The sequence below is a fragment of the Lepidochelys kempii genome, chromosome 2 (genome assembly GCF_965140285.1).
Source record: "Lepidochelys kempii isolate rLepKem1 chromosome 2, rLepKem1.hap1, whole genome shotgun sequence".
Classification (NCBI taxonomy): Eukaryota; Metazoa; Chordata; order Testudines; family Cheloniidae; genus Lepidochelys; species Lepidochelys kempii.
Window position 1 is genome coordinate 245,809,372 of NC_136381.1, and position 15,485 is coordinate 245,824,856.

Here is a 15,485-nt window from a genome sequence, read left to right on the forward strand (position 1 = left end):
TGGAAAAGTGTATGGAGTATATACCTGTTTTAGCCAGATGTGTACACTGATCCTGAATTTGCTTAACCTCTCTGCCTCAGTTTCTCTATTTTTAGAGATGGGGAACGCATAAATTTGTTTGGTGCTTTGGAGATACTTGATGAAAAGTACTAAGTGTAAATAACTTAGTAAAATTAGCTGCATGTTTGGATGTCATGATGAATGGTAGCTTCTTTTCTTTTTAGAACTTTTTTTAAACACAGTTCAAAATAGTCTGCAGTTTGAGAGAACAGCTCTCCCCACTGATAACTTTAAATTTCCGTTTGGATTTAAGGCACCTACTCCATCCCTTAAGTATAAATAAAGGAACACTAAGATTAAAAATCAATGTATGTCTGTAAAGTGTTAACACAAGCAAGGCCATTTAGGTTGTTAAACAAAAAAACTTCAAGAATCGTTTACTTTTCCACCCTTCGTGGGCTTTTCTGCCTGTTAGCTTGAACAATGAAAACAGGCTAGGCACTGTCAATTTTCAGGTGCTCATATGTGAGCAAAATGCTTCAATGTCACATGCCGCTGGCTTGTCAGAGGGTAATGATTCTCGTCCTTTGGAGCTTGAGCTGCCTGGCAGTCCTGTGCAGTGCACAAGTTAGGCTGGAGCTGCTCACACTCTAACTGGTATCAGGCAAAGTTAGTGAAGCACTGAAAATAGCAATGTTCGTGAGGACTGAGGAAATGAACGAGCTCCTCCAGTGAGATGGAGTTTAGAGGAGAGGAAAGAAAACACCCTTAAAATCCTTCCCAGTAGCTAGAAGGGGAGAGAAGAGAGAGTTGAACGGAGCTGTAGAGCCACAAATGTATGGTGATTGCTTAATGTTCCCCTTACTGGGTCATAAGTTGCAGTGTCAAGAAGTCCCTCTGTGATTATTTTTAACCTCTTTGATCACTGAAGTGATTCTTGTTACAGGATTTCTTGTAAGTATATAGAAGCATTTGTTTGCAGAATTATGTAGACCGTATATAGAGAAAAAGGTGGGTCAGATCTTTGTCTTAGCAGCATTGACTAGAGCTGGTTGCAAAACTTTGACAGAACAGCTTTCCATTGGATAACAGGGTTGCTAAAATCAGAACCTTCATGAAATCATTCTGAGTTCACCAAAATTCTATTTGGAGAAAAAAGGGGAAAAGTTCGGACAATGTCAAATGTCCCATTTTGACACTTTTGGAATAAATTATTTATATATATATATATCTTCTCCTTCCAAACAGCTTTTTGGTTAAAATTTTGCATTTTGTATTTAAGTTCAAATCAAAACTTTTTTGATTTTTGTCAAAACATTTTTTTAAAATTCTCCACAAAATGGAACATCCATTCTCTGCCCAGCTCTAGCCTTGACACTGGTAAACAATGAGACATTTGTACTGTACTTTTTATGACGAGCCTAGAATTGTGGAGCTCTTAACTAGCTGCAAACTGTATTCATTCCTCTCCCAGCTATCCTGCTTTGGAGAACTCGGTGCATGTATCTGATTTTTATCCTTCGATGCCAGAGACTCAGTACACTTACCAAGTCACGTTCTTACTTTTAGGGATGAATTATTTCTTGAACGGCATCTCAGATGAGATGAAGCAGAGACACAGGGAGCAGCTTTTTGCTGTCAGCCGTGATCACCTGATCGATGTGGCAAACAAGTGAGTCTGTGCTCAGTTTAGAAATGCAAGTAAACCCAGATCCCTTGTAAGAGTTTGACAGATTAAAAACTGTCTGATGTAAAATAGCTGGTAAAGGTTTGCATTATTACATTGCCTGAAAGAAGCCACCATCCCTTTTCTCCTTCTAAGACTGACCACTGAGGTAACTTTTTTCCTGTACCTGCATTCATATCATCACTGTGCCTGCGAAAGGAGGATCGCCATTTTCCATTTAGCTTTTTAGTCAACATTCTAATTTGTTTGTGAACTCTGTTGCAGTTCTTAATTTGCTGAGATTGCTGTTCTGCTTCTGACTGGATCAGAAACTGTTTGTTCTTTTAGCTCAAACAAGATGGCTCCAGATTTAGTCCATTTGGAGATGAATTTGCTTTTCTAGACCCAGTTCTATCATTCTTCGCCTGCTTTTAGGTGTCTAAATCAGTGGTTCAAAACCTTTCCAGACTACTATACCCCTTTCAGGAGTCTGATTTGTCTTGCATACCCCCAATTTACCCCTCACTTAACTACTTACAAAATCAGACCTAAAAATACAAGTGTCACAGCATGCTATTACTGAAAAATTGCTTACTTTCTCATTTTTACTATATAGATTATAAAATAAATTGGAATATAAATACTGTACTTAGATTTCAGTGTATAGCATATAGAGCAGTATAGTCAAGTTGTTCGTATGAAATGTTAGTTTTTACTGACTTCACTGGTGCTTTTTATGTACCCTGTTGTAAAACTAGGCAAATATCTAGATGAGTTGATGTACTAAAAGGGCTCTTTTAGGGAGGGATAGCTCAGTGGTTTGAGCATTGGCCTGCTAAACCCAGGGTTGTGAGTTCAATCCTTGAGGGGGCCATTTAGGGATCTGGGGCAAAAATTGGGGATTGGTCCTGCTTTGAGCAGGGGTTGGACTTGATGGCCTCCTGAGGTCCCTTCCAACCTTGATATTCTATGATTCTATTTTCTATGATTATTCTTTGTCTTGGCTAAAGTGAGTCAGAGTTCAGTCTGGGAGAAATGGAGAGATCCACTCACATGGGCAAGAGAGGTGGTAGAGTATGTCAAATAAAACTGACATTGACCATCTGTGCCCCTATTTTCTGTTGCTTAGGTTCAGCACAGAGCTGAAAAATATGAGGACCTGTGTCAACTTTGGGGGAAAGGAGAAACAAATACCTTACAGATTTTTTTTCAGATACTTCAAAACAAAAATTGACTAGCTCAAACCAATCTGTTTTAAAACTAGGCATATCGGTACAGTGTAGCCCTAATGAGAATACTTGACATTAATTGTGCATCTGTTTTCTCCTGTAATGTCTAAGGAGCACAATACTCTCCTCCAATATTTATATAATCATTTTGAGACACATGGGAAGAGATGTGTGAAAGGAAGAGTTTTAATTCAGAAGGTACTATATAGGTGAAAGGTTTCATCTGAACGTGTCAGGCTGCTGTCAGACTGAGTATAATGTGACTTACACTTCAACAGCTTTGTGGTACCTTTTCATAATTTGTCTCTCTTTTGCAGATACCTTGCAGGTGGGAAGAGCACCCGAGGACTGGCTGTACTAGGCCCAGAGAATCCATGCATTGCCAAAGATCCATCCTGGGTCAAACGATAACATTTGTTATCACTGATAATGTTTGTTACTGACAATGGCTTAAAAGAAATAAAACAAGCCAATTCATAAGTGACTAAGGCACATTAGAATTTTTAATTTTCCTGCTGAGGTCCAAGTGAAAGGTCATCAATACAACTTTACATGCAACAGGCCACTCAGCTGTCTTTCCTCAAAGAAATTAAGTCTGCCAAAGAAGGTTCATCTCTACAATTGCATTGTATTTAAGAATGAAAACTATTTGTTCATCTATAGCTAAAGCAACTCTTCAGTTCCTCCATAATTAACTGCCGCACAAAAATGTGGATTTTAATAACTTCTAAATATACACATTGTTTTGTAAAAATCAAGCTAAGACTTAAATTTTAAAATATGTTTAGCTTAAATCATGTTTTCTTACAATATCTGTATTTTTAAACCTCCGCTGTTGGGCATAAACAGATTTGTTACACCTACACTGGTACTTCACAAGTCTTTCCTAGTGTGTTGAGTTTTCCATAATTAAGTTGTGCAAGACTCAGCTTCTCCATAACTATTCTTGTTACATTGTATTGTCTACACTACAACTTACATTTTTAATTATAGGAGTGGCAATGTTGGCTCAAAACATCTCTCTACAACTCAAGGTTAATAATTGATAGCTACAGAACAGGGAAAAGATGGTTTTATTCATAACAGGACTATTTTGATGGCGCTCCAACCTGTGTGACCCTGGGCCAGTTCTTCCTCCCAGTACTGAATGGAGTTCTCAAGGTGCTGTTTTGTCCTCTGTTTACCTTTTGGCTAAAGTTCGACAGCTAAATGTTGTGAGACAACCATGATTGTGTTGTGGAGAAAAAACTGCTGTGTCAACTGTAACCTTAACCATCGTGGTTATAACCTGGTCTCAAATGTTTCAGCTGATCACAGAAGAGAGTCCTCAGTCCTGGGTGTGATTGAGGGTTGCCCTGTTGTCTGCAACAAGCTGAGGTTAGTGAGCATGACCTCTAGGGTATGCCTATGCTGCAGCTTGGAGTGAGCCTCTCAGCATGGGTAGACAGACTTGCTTCACTTGAGCTAGCATGCTAAACATAAGAGTGTGGACATTACAGCTGGGGCTAGCCAGCCAGCTTTGGACCCAGGTGGCTAGCCTGAGCCTCTGCCAGAACAGCTACATCCACACTATTTTTAGCGTGATAGAGCTCATGAAGTTAAGCTTAAGCCACCAGCCATTCCAAACTGCTATTTTTAGCATGAGCTGGGAATCTCATCTCCCAGCTGTCCTGTAGCCATAACCTAAAGGACACACAAAGGAGGTTAACAGCCATCTTCACAGGGTTAATAGCTTTAGTATTGCCTTTAATAGTAATTTTTAGTGTGTTACTTCCTCTCTAGGGGAGGTGTGGGGGGTAGTTCAAATTAATGCAGCTTCATTGTGCAGATGCGGTACAGAAAAATCTGCAGCCGCCCTTCTCTTAATCCCTCCCGCCGTTCTACAAGCAAAGAAAGAACAGTTATTTGCTTCCTGTTAGAATGCAAATAAAGTTGCTCCTACTTTCTTCAGTGGTGTTCTCCTGTTAGCTGTAATTTGTTAGTTTTTAGATAACTTGAAGTCACACATGTGGTTTGCAACAATACTTTTATTCCACTTCAGATACATAGATTCACTCTGTAACTTGACACAAAACTAGCCTTCTACATATATTCTGAGTATAGACTCTATCTCTGAGATAAAATGTGCTAGATGAATGACTTATCACACTGAGTGCATAGAATTGTGTTAAACTTAAGGATCAGGCCAGTAATTGGTATTTTGTAAATTAGGTGCTAAGGTCTGCTTTAAACCTAGGATAATACTGGGCAAGGAACTTGTGTGACATTTGCATTTCTGAATTCACATAAAGTGCTGGTACAATAATTTAAATGTTACAAACAAAGCTGTAATCAATATGCTAAAGCACTGTTACGCACAACATAGGTTTATTACAACTTTATCTAAAATAATGGTCTCTTCTTAGATGGCTCCAGTTTCTGCTTCTTTTGGGCTGTGCCTAGCTACATGCTCTAGTTGACCTGAATCTGAAACATCGTAGCTAGTCTTGTATTTGGCCAGAATTTTCATCAGAGGTCGAAGTTTCAGCCACCACTGTTCCTTAGGAATTCTGTGCCTGTGCAGAAGATGAGATGTAAAAAAAGTCAAAGCTATTCTATGTAAACGACCCCATTGATGTTATCCCCAAGGACCAAATTCACTATTAAACTTGGCTTCATTCAAATTATAAGCAGTTTTATAAGGGAAGTTTTTATCAGCATATATTAATGACCAACTTTGCTGGATTCAATGATTCTTAGGTTCATTTGTGTGAGTAATGCTGCCATCTCCACTCATTGACAGGAATGTAGAAAATTGTTAGTAAGTGGGTGCATTTGCTTTTTAGTTTTACTTTGGAGAGAGGTTGTGGTGCATAGTAAATTATTATCTTGACCTCTTTCATGTACCTCTCCAGCTAGCCTTAGAACAGAGATCGGCACCTTTGGCACGTAGATCATCAGGGAAATCCGCTGGCAGGCCAGGATGGATAATTTACCTGCAGCGTCTGCAGGTTCGGCCAATCACAGCTCCCACTCGCCACGGTTCGCCGTTCCAGGCCAATGGGGGCTGTGGGAAGGGGTGGCCAGCACATACCTTGGCCCGCGCCGCTTCCTGCAGCCCCCATTGGCCTGGAACGGTGAACCGCGGCCAGTGGGAGCTGAGATCAGCTAAACCTGCGGACGCGGCAGGTAAATAAACTGTCCCAGGCCGCCAGCAGATTTCTCTGATGGGTCGCGTGCCAAAGGCTGCCGACCCCTGCCTTAGAACATGCATGAATTCCATCTTGCTATTTTGCCAGCTAACCCTCCCATCTCAGCAAGCTCTAAGCAATTTATTATTTCTATTGCAGCATGATCTAATGACCTTATTACACGAGGCACTGTGCAAAGATAATCCCTGTCCCAGAGAACTCAGACTAACAAATAAAATCCAAGAAGTTAATAAAAAGCCAGATAGAAGAGGGTTAGGGAGAATAAGATGCTAATCGAGGTGGCTGCCTATGTATAAATTATTGGAATACATCTCATGAAGTGAGCTGTAGCTCACGAAAGCTTATGCTCAAATAAATGTTAGTCTCTGAAGTGCCACACGTCCTCCTTTTCTTTTTGTGGATACAGACTAACTCAGCTGCTACTCTGAAACCTATAAATTAGTTGTAACACTTGTCTCACTAGGCACAAGGGGTTGCCATCCTAAACAATACCAGACAGTGATTTGCAGGCATTGCAGCAAAGACAGGTTGTGAGGAGGGCTTTAAGAGGATACAGTGGTAGCTTTGAAGTCTCACAGGAAGCCCTTCTCACGCAAAAGGGGCAGCCTGGAGAAAGCACGAAGTTGCTTGTGGGAAAAGCAGATGAGGGGGTGATCCAAGGCCACCACCATAGGCAACATTGAAAGGTAGGTGGGGGCTACATGGTGAAGTTACCATCTGACATGGAGCAAGGAAGGAGGGATGAACAAGAAGAATTGGAAGTTGTACTCGTCTGGCCCCACAGAGCTGCCTTCACTTACACAAAATCTGTTTGATCCTTAAGATCAACCACAGGTTGGAAAAGAAGATTGCGTCTGCGCATTCCTAGCAAACAAACGGAGTCCTGGGTATTGGCAAACACTTTTCCTATAAAAATAACAAGGCAATGTTATTTCCTTTTCTTGTAATAAACAAATGCATCTAGGAGTGAGTTTCTGGTAAGATTCTTAATTTTGTTGAGTTACTGAAGTCTTAAAGTAAACGATAGCAGCATCTGAATTAGTTGTTTAACAGTGTTAGGGAAACCTCCACTGTGTTGTGGTTTATTAGTTTTAATGATTGAGCAGTAAAGATGCAATGTACTTAACTACTAATCAAATAAGTGGTGCAGCCTTAATTTCCAGTTTTAAATTAGATTTATTATTGTCAATATTGCTTCATGAAGCTGATGAAATAAATCCCAAAGAAGACATATTACCTTCTTCTGTGTCCCATGCAGCCACCAAGAAACAAAACAAAAAAAGGAAGAATACATGTAACTATAAAACTACCAATTTCTGAATGCATAAAAAAACTAGTTATGCTAGCACATAGAAAAACAGACACAAGACAACCCTTGTTTATGGTATCAAACTTTCTTCAGGAGACATATTCTTGGCACTGGTACCTAGAAACACAATAATATTCTATGACAAAGCTCGGGTAAGATGGGAAGAACTACATTATAACCACAGATGCTAAGCTAGTATTCCATTACTATATTTAAAGACTCCACAAATGTCTTGAAGGGCTAGAGCAGCTGGATTTTCTGGAGTTAACAGAAAAGAAGAGAGAGACAGTAAATAACCATAAATATTTCTGCACCTTTTCGGTATGTTTCTTTCAGTTTCTTTGAGATCCACTGTACAGCTTTTGCAGAGATTTTTGTCCCAAAGTTCCTGTCAAATGGGGAAGGTGCTCCACCCTGTCAAAGTTTAAAATGTAACTGGAGATTAGCTGCAATTTTGCACCAACCAGGAGCATTATTCTTGTCTTTCCATTCCACCAATCATTTCTGTTCTATGGCTGCTGTGCCTCTTATCTTCCTTTCTCCCCCACCCCCATATTTTTTAAACAGACACCAGTGCTTTATCTTAGCCCCAGAATTCCCGACGTGGGAGTCTCGAAGGGACTTTGCCCCGACAGTTTGAGATACTGGCCCCAATTCCATAATGCATGCATAAAGACATGCTTAATTCCCATTAAAGTCAATGGGACTTAGTCACCCCCCTTCTTCAGCAGAGTGCTTATTTGTATGTACTTTCTACCTCACTTCTGCAAGGTGCTGCTGGAGCAGAATGGCACAATACAACTTCCAGCAGTAGAGCGAGCTCAAAAAGCATAAGGAAAGGCAATAGACACCCAAGGAGAGAAGCAAATGAAGGACAGAATAAAGAACTGGTGAGGGAGCAAAGAGCCCAGGCCAGTGCTTCCGGGGCACTGGCAGTCTTGTGTCACAGGGTGGAGGCTGTAATCAAAAGAGCTCTAGCCTCTGTCATCCAGCCGCTACCAAGTGGGTGCGTCTATAACACTGCTACCAAGCAGACACTAGGGGCTTTAGATCGTCTGTGGGAACACAGAACGTGACAAATGCAAAAGGTACCATTATTTGCTCTTATTCCAGCTGTCAAAACAGGACTCTTAACTGGATCTAACTGTATGCTCTGAAAGCAGATTCTACTGTCATTTCTATGTATAACCTGTTTTGGGTGCATGTACAGAAATTCTGAGCATTTAGTTCTAAATACAATAAAGACAAGCGGGAACAGTGTTAATATATTAAATATAGAATGTACTTAGCTACAAGGCAGGGAAACTGTTGTATAATGTTGGCACAGGGTTAAGACTTCAAACATAAAAATGTGAAGCTTTAAATCTGAAATTAAAACTTTATGGTTCATGTGAACCAGTAGTTTCAGTCACTTCTAGAGCGTCATATTAAACACCCTTTCCTCTAGACCTGCCCTCCTTCCCACTGTAAGTTTCCTCGTTGCTTATCCTTGTGCCCTTATGCACTCTCATACTGCTATTCGCTGACTACTGCCCTATTTGGGTGTGTGGGATGCACTAGCTAGGAGTCCTATTCAGGGCAAAGCCAATCATAGTGAAGATTAATAAGACGGGGAAAAGTGAACAATGAGCACAAATGTTCTCTAGGAAACAAATTTCTCTTCCAGGGATGAGATGCTCTTGAACTGGCAGCTGCAGGGAGGTCTTGTAAGAGGCAGTGAGTGGGCTACTAAAAAACAACAGCACCCTTTTTTAAAAATGGGGAATGGGGAGAACAAAAAAGGAGACAATAAAAAAGGGAATCTGCTGCAATTTCCTTCTGCAAAACAAAGTTATCCCTCTTCCATCCCTCCAAAAATGGGTTGGGAGTTTATAGTAACAATGGAGGAAACCCTTAGTACCATTAATTTTGTCTAAAGGATAAAGAGTGTATGCAAGGAGGATGACTTGTGCGTAATCCTGGAATGGCGACAGCAGTTCACGCACACTAAATTAATCCTGCTGCTGTATGCAGAGGGAAGTTCGTAACCTTATTTACCTGCTGCATGTGGCCCAATACATTCTTTCTGCAATCGAACACACCTTTTCCTTCCTCAGAATAGAGCTGGTAGATAAAGTCAGTTGTGTAATTCTCATTGCTGTTCTCATTCCTATAACAAGACAAAAATAACAACCACATTATTAACTACCAGACCTCTTTACAGACGCACAGTCACTGATGGAGGGGACATGTCCCACACCTGACAACTCTGTTATCCTCTTGCCCTCAAACCAGGGGCAAGTCTTGTGTATTTTCACCTTCCTCCTCACTCGCCAACTCTCCCACAGGTTTGTTTTACACACAGTTGTCTCTCTGCTCTGCCACAAACCAATACTTCCAATGTCTGAGCTTACTGAATTACAACAGAGACCTGAGCAGCTGTACTGTAACCTGTTTTCCAACACACAGTCGATGCCCTAGGCTATGGAAACCTGAGGTTCCCCCGCCCCCCACCTGTTCTTTTTAATGCCTGAACATATCTGAACTAAGTGAAGTGGGTAGATGAATGCATTTGGTGATTTCCTCTTATAACTGATTATCGCCCTGGAGGCTGAGAAGTGATGCCCATGAAAGAGGTGGAGGTCACAAACTGACAAAGGCTGTGCACACTAGGAAGAAAGGTGTGATTTTTAAATATGTTAAGTAACACGTTAGAGCCCTTGTGTAGACAAGGCGATTTGAATTTTAACCCTTATTAGCCTTATCTACACTAGGATTTTGACATGTGACATTAGTGAACCTGTTTTAAAACACCCTGTTTTTCCCAGGCAAGATAAGGCCAAGAAGAAAAGGTTTTGCCAAACTGCTGGGCTAAAGAGGGCATTTGGTCCAGTATCAGAGCTTAAACAGTAATATTTTCAGAAGAAATGATGGAAACTCTGGATCTCAGACTAGTAGATTTTATAAATTCTCATTTGTTCCCATCATATACCATGCTGATCAGCGATTGCCTGAGAAACTCTAGAACCCTTTTGTTGCGAAATGTCCAGTACTTGATAACTAAATGTCTCATGAGTTATTTACGGGCATTCTGTGCAACTTGGTTGTGTTCACTTGTGGAAGTGTTCCAAAGAGTTAACTTGAAAGACAATAACTGAACCTTCTTGAACTTCTACAGAGCATGACCTTGGCCTGAGATTGACGAGGTCCAGGGTTTTGAAAAGCGGATCAATAAACTGAATGGAGACTAAGTTTTGGTGTCATGTAGGAGGGTAAAGAGGGAGACTATTTCTGGACCAGTAAAGATATGTTGAATCTTTTCTATAAATCAAGCCACAACACCATAAAAAATTTAAAGACGTATCCAGCTTGTCTGCAGAACTAGGCAGACAGAGCTGCTGCTAACATCCCTTTGGCTGCTTTTGCAAAAGACAGACCAGAATCCTCCCTAAGGGGTAAACAAATAGTTCAAAAACATCATCACAGGGCAGTAAGATTAAAGCAGGGAAAAAGCTAGTCAATTTGTAATTAACACACAGGAAACTTTTATTTAGTTGCGTTAGGCTTAGCTTGCTATGGTCTCCAATACAACATGTAGTCTAAGGAATGCGGGTGGAATTCATCCATTTGCAGAGGGCCAGCATGGGACCTGTGTGCCACTTTATACGTATTCTGGGGGCTAAACAGCACTTCAGAGCTGCATAGGTCTTGCGCTGGTTCTGTGCACAGGGGAGAATTTCACCCTTAGTAAAATAAATGATGAGACCTTTGTGCAGCTTCCTTATAACACTTTGTGCAGCACTTGGAAGGATAATCTAAGAACCCAAATCATTAACAGGATGTGAAGAGTTAAAATGGGAATGGGTGTGGGATCTTTGATTTTAACAGTTTTTATATCTGCTTCTAAGCTCTGCTTTTTCTTCCACTGAGAATCCCTTCTTTTATAACTAACTAGAGACTGCTCCTGGGTTTTACGTAGCAGTGAGGGTTGTAAAACATTACTCGTTTTGATGGTGCAGTTTAACAAAATGACATTTGCTCACCTCAGCACTAGACCACGCTGGATGCTAGTTTTCATCTTTTCAGTCAAATGCTCCACATTAGCCTAGAAAGAGAGTCACACAAAGCATCCTAAAACAAATGTGATGATCACTGCCACCTTCACCAAGAGAATTTCTATAAAGGATTCCAAGGTGCACAGTAATACTTAAGAAATCCCTTCTGTAATGTGAAAATCCAGCTGACCAATAATGTAGTGGGCTTCCAGGACAAATTACAATGGGTGGGTTAAAAGTTACTGGTCCTCGTTTAAAATTAACCTCTTTCCCCCAAACACACCACCAACTTTTAGCTTCATCATATCTCTGGACAACAGTGTTATTTCAATAGGCTCTTGAGCTCATTTGCATGTCACTGATGCAGCACCTACTGGTCTTTCTTTACATAGCAACATAGGAATTGCCAGATTAGATCAGATCCCAGATCCCTCCCATCCAGTATCCCATCTGTAACAAAGGCTAGATGCATCGGAAGAATGTGTGAGAGCTCAGCAATAGGCAGATGTGGGAAAATCTGCCCCTCCCATTAGGGCTCATCCTGGTCTCTGTTAAGAGATTGGCCCTGAAGCATGAAGGCTTATATGCCTTCCAAAATCTGTTGTCATTAATTCTAACAACACTGGATATTCTCGATTCCCAATTCTTTTTTTAAAATCTTGTTAAATTCTTGGAGTCAACAACTCCCTATGGCAAGGAGTTCCAGTTTAAGTACACATTGTGTGAAAAAGTATTTCCTTTTATCCTTTTTTTAATTGCATTTTCATTTTGCTCCAGTTCCATCCAATTACAATGTACTAATAATCAGATTGTAAAAGAATAAATATGTAATTGTTCTACCTAATGGTGCTGTGGTAACCATGTTTCAATTTTTGGCCATCAGTGGTCAGTGCTTGATGCCGTGAATAAGGAGTGTCTGGCCACAAGTTCTACTACAAAATATATTAACACTGGCATAATATTCCAATTCTCTGGGGTGAAGGTGTCATGTACGCATTTAAAAGTGGCCACTTATTGCTGCAGGCTAACATAACATAACTTTTGAAACAGCATCCAACCAACTACACCAACACAAGGTACATATCAAATGCTATATACTCACAACACTTTGAAAGTCTATATAAAAATGAGCAAGACGTTATTTCAGTAAGATTGAGCTGCATACCTGGAGTTCTCGAATATCAAACTTCTCTTCAAAGACATAAGCAGCATCCGCACCTGCAGCAAGGCCCCCCATATTGGCCAGGTAACCACAGTAGCCACCCATTGTCTCAATGATGAACACACGACGCTTGGTCCCACTGGCTGACTGTTTGATGCGATCACATGTCTAACCAAAGCACAGAACATTAGGGACATACGCAAACGTGAACAGACTCTCAACTGTGATATTTATCATATATGATTCTTTATCACAATTATAAGATTACTGAACTGCATTACATATATATATATATATACACACACACACACACTCTCATGTCAATTGTTAATTCTGGAGGAAAATATTTCTTCCAGGTCACCTCTATATTCAAAATCAGGTGTCTTGATAATGTCACGTTTGCTTGTGTTATCCTTCCATCTGGCTGCTTTTTGAAAATGTTAAAGGAGAAACTAATCTCACAGCACATTCTTATTCTTAAATCTTTGGAGTAGTTATACTGGAGTTTTATAGAGATATAAAAATGGAGTTTGCTTTCTGATCTGGCATATAACCAAATTTAGTCAGTCTCTACTTTCACTGTGCACATGACTGAAGAAATCACTTTTGATACTGAGGAGTTTTAAGTTTCCTAAGAAGTTGTCTTTACAATTTGAATTTACGAGGCTGAAGTCCTAGGTTTCTACTGATCCACGGTTTGCTTACCCAGAGGGCTATTCATGCAAATTTCCATGACTTGGCAGCAACAGAGCCAATTTCTCCTACTTCATTTCCATAAACACATACTGATTATGGGAAACTAATCTCAAACCACATCTTATCTACAAATGGGTAGGAAATGTTGCTCACTATGAGGAAATCTGTTGGCTTACATGAAGCATAGGAGATGATGATTTACAGTAACTTCTATCAGCACTGCCTGTGAGTAGCTTAAACAAGCCTCCCTAAAAATAAATTTCACAAAGATGACAGCTCTGATCGGAGGACTAAAGAGAAAACCCCAAAATAGCATGAGATCTAGTCTAAGAGTATTTGAAAAATGATTGTCAAGCATCCCTAAACTCAAATGATATTCAAGAATATACCAAATGATATTCAAATTTTGGTAATTATTTTCACTTCTTGTGAAAGCCACATATGCACAGAGCTGTCTTGCAAAACTGTCTTAAAATTATTACATATTCAGTCACTACTAGTATGAAGATAATGGGGAGGGAGGAAGAGATATTAATTGCTCATTAAAAACCTTTCCTTGAGGGCAAACAGAATTTTGCAAATATGGTTTGTGGGTCCAGCTGAATTAAGAGGAAGCCAGATGAGTGCAAGGATCTAGCAAATTCAAGATCATGAAGTTCTTGCCCTTTATTAACAACGTATTTAGAAGGAAACATAAAAATACCCCTCAGACCTGAGTTTTTGAATGAGTAACTACAGATGCAGTTCTACATTTGATGTTCTTCCATTCTGCTTGTGGATTAATTTTTCCACATACAGCCTTAACATCATTTATTTTTTGACATATAAAGACAGTTTCTGAGCCTGATATTTGCATTAAATACCTACTTACCAGAGCACAAAACAAATAAAGTTTAAACTGGTAAATGGGAAAAAAAAAAAAAAGCCTAAAAAATTAAAAAGTCATAAGCATTTAACATTATCATGAATGACAGCATTTAAAGCACGAATAACTATATTATATATAAAATATAATATATATATATTTATATATATTTACTTTAGTTCAACTACCAGAGCTATAACACATATATATCCACAAATGATCAAATAGATTGATCTAAACATGCTATCCCATATTCTTTTAAAAAACAAGAAGCGGCTCCAGAACAAAACTCATCACATATTAGTTCAGATCATGCACTTGATCAGTTACTTACAATGGTAAACCCTTTCTAGCTATCTTGGTTCTTACACTGTGCCCATACTATGTTCTCCAGTCTTTTCCTCACTGAGTACAGATCAGTGTAAGCTCCCAATATGCAATATACAACAGCATACTTGTAGCAACCCCTGCTGCTTTCACGAATGGCTGGCTTATGATCACACCAATTCTAACTCTCTGGAAACAATGCTTGGGATCTCATGGAGAGTAAGTGTATACATGATGACATCACTAAGGAAATCCTGGCTTTTAGGTGCTGGGGAAGTAAACATATAGGCCAGGCTGTCCAAAAATGACTTGGCTGCCAAACTTGAGATACCTCAAAAGGGCCTGCTATTCATGCAAATGCCTGTTCTCACTTTCTCACATTGTTAATAAGAGGGCAGCATTATCTCCTGCAAATGTAAACTTGTTTGTAAACTTGTTTGTCTGAGCGACTGGCTGAACAAGCAGTAGGACTGAGTGGACTTGCAGGCTCTGAAGTTTACATTGTTTTGAGTGCAGTTGTGTAACAAACAAAAAAAATCTACATTTGTAAGTTGCACTTTTACAACTAAGAGATTGCACTACAGTACTTGTATGAGGTGAACTGAAAAATACCATTTCTTTTGTTTATCATTTTTACAGTGCAAATATTTGTAACTAAAAATAATAAACACTTTGATTTTAATTACAACACAGAATATAATATATATGAAAATGTAGAAAACATCCAAAATATTTAATAAATTTCAATTGGTATTTTATTGTTTAACAGTGTTATTAAAACTGCAATTAATCACGAAAAAAATTAAAAAAAAAACTTTTTTTGAGTTAATCGCATGACTTAACTGTGATTATTCAACAGCTCTATTTTTAATCCTTTCACACCAGAGTCAGTGTTTCACAGAACAATTTCTGCTGGCTGTGATGAATACATCATAACCACCAGCACTGAGGAGTTAAAATTCCGTCATGAAGCTTTTGAAGAATATGAAGTAAAGAATAACAATAT

At 39.4% G+C, this 15,485-nt stretch overlaps 2 protein-coding genes across 7 annotated transcripts in view; one reads left to right on the forward strand and one right to left on the reverse strand.

Moving 5' to 3' along the window:
- The window catches only part of PITRM1 (pitrilysin metallopeptidase 1), a 44,113-nt gene extending 38,663 nt beyond the window's left edge, over window positions 1–5,450 (forward strand). Inside the window, exons 26-27 of the mRNA XM_073334464.2 lie at window positions 1,570–1,672; window positions 3,213–5,450. Coding sequence (XP_073190565.2) covers window positions 1,570–1,672; window positions 3,213–3,306 — 197 coding nt within the window. The 3' untranslated portion in view covers window positions 3,307–5,450. The remainder of the gene's footprint in view (window positions 1–1,569; window positions 1,673–3,212) is intronic.
- Window positions 4,905–15,485, reverse strand: part of PFKP (phosphofructokinase, platelet) — an 85,121-nt gene continuing 74,540 nt past the window's right edge. For 4 of the 6 annotated variants that reach the window (XM_073334465.2, XM_073334467.2, XM_073334466.2 and 1 more), the window contains 6 exons: window positions 12,595–12,759; window positions 11,418–11,479; window positions 9,433–9,544; window positions 7,710–7,809; window positions 6,887–6,992; window positions 4,905–5,450 (listed from right to left, as the gene is read on the reverse strand). In XM_073334465.2, the coding sequence (XP_073190566.1) occupies window positions 5,297–5,450; window positions 6,887–6,992; window positions 7,710–7,809; window positions 9,433–9,544; window positions 11,418–11,479; window positions 12,595–12,759 (699 nt within the window). In that variant the 3' untranslated portion in view covers window positions 4,905–5,296. Of the gene's footprint in view, window positions 5,451–6,886; window positions 6,993–7,031; window positions 7,330–7,709; window positions 7,810–9,432; window positions 9,545–11,417; window positions 11,480–12,594; window positions 12,760–15,485 lie in introns of those variants that run through there. The other 2 variants (XM_073334469.2, XM_073334468.2) reach the window with 2 other exon arrangements.